Here is a 5591-nt window from a genome sequence, read left to right on the forward strand (position 1 = left end):
ATATATATATATATATATATATATATATATAAATAATAATAATAATTAAGGGTATCTAAGAGATACCACCATGCTAGAGATAGCAGTCAAAACTTGACTCTAAAACCACTTCACATATTCACACCGCACAACTTCTGATCTGGTAATTCTTGGAATGGTATTTTTCCCCTCTGCTTCCATTTCCATTCTCAGAGTTGTGTCTCTTTTACCTCCCTAGTCAGGTGGGTTGTGTTGTTTTAAACTGCATTTTCTTTACATCTGTGAACACATTGTTCCAGGATAAAATCCCCAAATTTGGCAACTTTGAACTGGCTGTGACTGGGGTAAGTCTGTTTTTGTTTGTTTTACTCTCTTCGGCTATGGCTGGTCTCCTAGAAGACTTGTGTGAGTGCAGTTATTTTTTTTCTATTATTTGGCACATTCTATTAGAATTCAGCACTTCTTCAGAATCCAGATGGTGAAACTATACTCCAAACCATTCATTGACTCAATAGAATCATTAATACTGGGATAAATTGTAATTAGATAATTAATTAATTCCAACCTCAGGGCAAGGGAAGACAAATTTAATCGTGGTTGTAATTTGTTGTTTTAATTGAATTAAAAAAATTAACAAATTAGAGTTAGGTGACAAGACTAGATCATTGCTATGACATAACAAAGGATAAGCCAATAAGGACAGTTAAGATATAACAATAATAAATCAATAAGCATGTTAAAATACACTTGTGATTAATCAATGAAGATGTTGGGATATACCAATTATAAATCAATTAGTATGTTAGGCTATGTTAATATGAAGCTTTATGAAAAGTTAAGATATGACAAAGATAAAATAGTTTAACTGTGAGGACCGCACAGTGATAAGACTGGGAGAAAAATTAAGACCTGACAAAAATCTAGTAATGTTGTTAAGATTTGAAAAAGAAACACTTCAAATTAGATATTCTTTTCTACTTTAGGCACAAGGCCCGAAGTTTTTTGGGAAGGGGCCAGTGGATTAGATCGACCCCAGTACGCAACTGGAACTTAATTTATCAACTCTGAAAAGATGAAAGGCAAAGTCGACCTCGGTGGCATTTGAACTCAGAAAGTAAAGACACGAAATACCGCTAAGCATTATGCCCTGCGTGCTAACGTCTCTGCCAGTTTGCCGCCTGACTTCAAATTCGATATTGTGGAAGAGAGATGAACTGAATGGAAATGAGAATGTCGTAGATAATATTGGTAACATAGGGATGAGAAATATAGGGATGGTAATATAGGGATGAGAAATATAGGGAAGGTAATATAGGGATGAGAAATACAGGGATGGTAATATAGGGAAGGTAATATAGGGATGAGAAATATAGGGAAGGTAATATAGGGATGAGAAATACAGGGATGGTAATATAGGGATGAGAAGTAGTTACAAAGGTGTCTTTTATCTTTTACTTGCTTTAGTCCTTAGACTGCAGCCATTCTGGAGCACAACAATGAAGAATTTTAGGTGAATGATTTGACCCCAGTACTTATTTTTTTTAAGACTAACACTTATTCTATTGATATCTTTCGAGGAACTGCTAAGTTATGGGGATGCAAACACACCAACGCTGGTTGTTAAGTGGTGATGGTGGTGGTGGTGGGACAAACACAGCTACAAAGACACATACACATGTGTATATACACGATGGGCTTCTTTCAGTTTCCGTCTACCAAATCCACTCACAAGGCTTTGTTTGGCCCAAGGCTATAGTAGAAGACACTTGCCCAATTTGCCATGCAGTGGGACTGAACCCAGAACCATGTGGTTGGGAAGCAAGCTACTTACCACACAACCACTCCTGCACCTGTATTTGTATACAAAATGTTGCAACTTTCAGTACTGGCTTTAAATTCTGTATAATATCTGTAGAGATAACTTTAAAAAGTCGATTGCACTGCTAACACAGGTAGGACACAGTATTGACCTATAAACCTTTAATATAGTTGGTAGTATATAATGGTTACTAAACGAAATATGATGTACTTACCAGCAATTGTAATGTAATAGTTACAAATGTTTTTAAAATAAGTATTTTTATGGATTAGTAAATTGTGCTGGAAATCTAAATCTAGCTATGTTTGAATGACACTGCTTGCTATTTCTTTCTGTAATTTTTCCTGACGAAGCAAAGCAACTAACTTTCACACGTCTTCCACAATGCTTCTCTGCCTGGTTCTAACCAAGTTTGTTACTGCTTTCGTCTTCAGACAAGGAATCGATAAAATTCTGTTCCATACTGCTACTGGGGTAGTTGTATGTTGAAGATAAAAGAAAAGAAGTTTAAATTAATTACTTACTAAGATTCCTTTGTGGTATTAATTGGGTTAATTGCTAAGAAATAGAATATTTAATTCTACATGACAAGATTTTGTAAAAAAAAAAAGGGGTGGGGAACAAGAAATATATAGCAAGACTAAACTAGAAGACTTTTTTCAAATAGAAACCTATTGAAGACTTTCTGAGACTCACAAGAGAGTAGGTAGATGCCTCTGTAGTAAATATTGTCAGACGGTATTTAGTTGTGATTATGCTGAGGAATTTAATAACTGAAGAAAACTCTGCAAATTTCAAGAGAATGGAAGCAAGATTGTTAGGAACATTCTAGAGATATTTAAAGGTGCATTATTCAGTGAGCTTTAACAAAATAGTCAACATCAGCATTTTCATCTGCTTTCTTTCTTTCGTTTCTGGTTAATAATATTTTCCACACCATCTTCAGAAACTAGACTATTTCAGCACATTTCATCTGCCACAAATGTCTTCCTTCTTTTTTTTTTCTTTTTTTTTATCTTTTTGTTTTTCTAGAATTTCCATTGCTATTTCGATTTCTTTGCATCTCAAATTTATCTTGGATTATGATAATGATAACAATTAGAAAATTACTATTCTTAAATCTCACAACGAGAGATATTCAGCAACAGTACTTTGGAGTAAAGATTGTTTGCCAACATAACATGGCAGTCCTGGTTTAGGACGAATGTTGTTGTAATTTTAGCCCCAGGAGACATTGTCTCCGGCTGGCTATACGACATGATCTGTGTCCTTATATTTTTGAACAAGGGAATCTAGCACCCCCACTCAGCTCAAGACAATATCTGTGTATCGCGATTTCTGGGTAAATCACGATACACAGATATTGTTTTGAGCTGAGTGGGGGTGCTAGATTCCCTTGTTTGAAAATATAAGGACACAGATCGTGTCGTATAGCCAGCTGGAGACGATGTCTCCTGGGGCTAAATTACAGCAACATTAGTCCTAAACCAGGACTGCCATGTTATGTTGGTAAACAATCTTTACTACAATGATAACAATTACTAGAATTAAAAATTCTTTCTACTATAGGCATTGGGCTTGAACTATTAGGTGAGGGGGCTTAGTCAATTACCTCGACTCCAGTACTCGACTGAGTCTTGTTTTATTGATCCCTAAAACAATGAAAGGCAAAGTCAACCTTCGGTGTGATTTGAATTCCAAATGTGAAGATTCCAAAGATATGTCTCTAATCATTTTGTCCAGCCTTCTAACAATTGTGCTTTTTATTATTATTATTATTATGATGATGATGATTATTTAACGTCTGCTTTCCATGCTGGCATGGGTTGGGCGGTTTGACACAGGGCTGGCTTGCAGGGAGCTGCCCAGATTCCAATGAATAACCTTTTCTGTTTGAGGCACAATGCTTGAAATTTTGGGGCACGTTGCTATTTGATTACATTGACCCCCCCCCCCTCAGCGCTCAACTGGTACTTATTTCATCGACCCCCAAAAGGATGACAAAGTCAGCTTCAGCAGAATTTGAAAGTAAAGACAGATGAAAAGCTGTTGAGCATTTTGTCTGACACACTGCTGATTGGGCCATCTCACCTCCTTTTATTATGGTGCTGATGATGATGATGATGATAATCCTTTCTACTAAAGGTACAAGGCCTGAAATTTGGGGGGAGGGGACTAGTCGATTATATCGACCCCAGTGTTTCACTGGTACTTTATTGACCCCAAAAGGATGAAAAGGCAAAGTCGACCTTGGAATAATAATAATAATAATAATGATAATAATAATAATAATAATTATAATGGTTTCAAATTTTGCCACAAGGGCAACAATTTTGGAGGGAGGGGATGAGATGGGTTGATTGCGTTGACCCCATTGTTCAACTGGTACTTATTTTATCAACCCCAAAAGGATGAAAAGCAAAGTTGACCTCAATGGGATTTGAACTCAGAATGTGGGGAAAGACAATATGCCGTTGAGCATTTTGCCCGTTGTGCTAACAATTCTGCCAGCTTGTTGCCTTAATAATAACAAGAGCACTCAGAGAGCGTGAATCTCTGCCAAGGCTAACACCAATGTCCTCTCAACGATTGGCCAGAGATGATTTTTAAAATGAGAATCTCTGAAATAAACTCGACTGCTCTCACAAACGAGAATACTAAAAATGAACCCGACCGCTCTCAAAAATTAAGTAAAAAAACGGGAAAAATAATCCAGAATCTTTGTCTGGTACTGGATCAATCCCAAAATCTAATCAGTTTGTGCCAGTCACGAGGCCATCCCTGAAAGTTTCATCTGAATCCATCCAGCAGTTCTTGAGATATCTTGTCCACAAACAAACAAACAAACGTGACTGAAAACAATACTCCCACCTTCACCAAGGCGGAGCTAATAATAATAATGATAATAATAATAATGATGATAATAATAATAATAATGATAATGATACTAATGATAATTTAATTATGAGAAATATTTAATATTTTCTATTACTGATGGAAACAGGGCTTGTTTATTTGCACCACTTTGCAGTGATTGAGTGCAGCACTTTGCAGTGATTGTGTGCAACACATTGCAGTTGGCTGCACTTCACTGCATAATTTATTTCATTAATTTTATGTGAGTGTTTTCTAGTTTGTTTTGCTGTTGTTACCTTAACAAATTATTTCTTGAATTCTTTATCTCGCCACCACTGTCATAAAAGAGTTATGGGTTTCCTATGACTAGGATCTCACTTGTCAAGCCAAGTGAGATCCTAGATGTGGCCGATGCTGGTGTTTCGTAACTGGCACCCGTGCCGGTGGCACATAAAAACACCCACTACATTCTTGGAGTGGTTGGCATTAGGAAGGGCATCCAGCTGTAGAAACCTTGCCAGATCAGATTGGAGCCTGGAGCAACTCCCCAGCTGGACAGTTTGACTGATGTCTGGAAAGCCAGATGGCTGCACCAGGAGCCAATCAGGTGGGCTTGGCATTGACCACATTCGGATAGTGCTTTTTATGTGCCACTGGTACAGGGGCCAGTTAGGGGGCACTGGCATCAACCGCATTTAGATGATGCATTTTACGTGTCACCGGAACGGGAGCCAGTCAGGGGCCACTGGCCACAGCTACGATTTTGGTTTTACTTGACTCACCAGGTCTTCTCAAGCATATCATATCGCCCAACACATCAGGGGTACTCTTAACTGGGCCAGATATGCATGGCTGCGATCTCACTTTAGTTGCCTGGTCTGCTCTATGACAGCATATCTCCTGTCATTGCCTCTGTGAGGCCCAATGTTTGATGGTC

General features: G+C 37.7%; 1 protein-coding gene across 9 annotated transcripts in view; it reads left to right on the forward strand.

Moving 5' to 3' along the window:
• LOC106874822 (AP-3 complex subunit mu-1) overlaps positions 1–5591 on the forward strand; it is a 67032-nt gene that overhangs the window by 53046 nt on the left and 8395 nt on the right. For 2 of the 9 annotated variants that reach the window (XR_008263502.1, XM_014922694.2), the window contains exon 14: positions 279–323. The exons of the other annotated variants lie outside the window; for them this stretch is intronic. Coding sequence is in view for 1 of the 2 variants with exons in the window: in XM_014922694.2 (XP_014778180.1) it covers positions 279–323 (45 nt within the window). In the remaining variant the exon portion in view is untranslated. The remainder of the gene's footprint in view (positions 1–278; positions 324–5591) is intronic. 9 annotated transcript variants of the gene reach the window in all.

This window comes from Octopus bimaculoides, chromosome 2 (genome assembly GCF_001194135.2).
Source record: "Octopus bimaculoides isolate UCB-OBI-ISO-001 chromosome 2, ASM119413v2, whole genome shotgun sequence".
Lineage (NCBI taxonomy): Eukaryota > Metazoa > Mollusca > Cephalopoda > Octopoda > Octopodidae > Octopus > Octopus bimaculoides.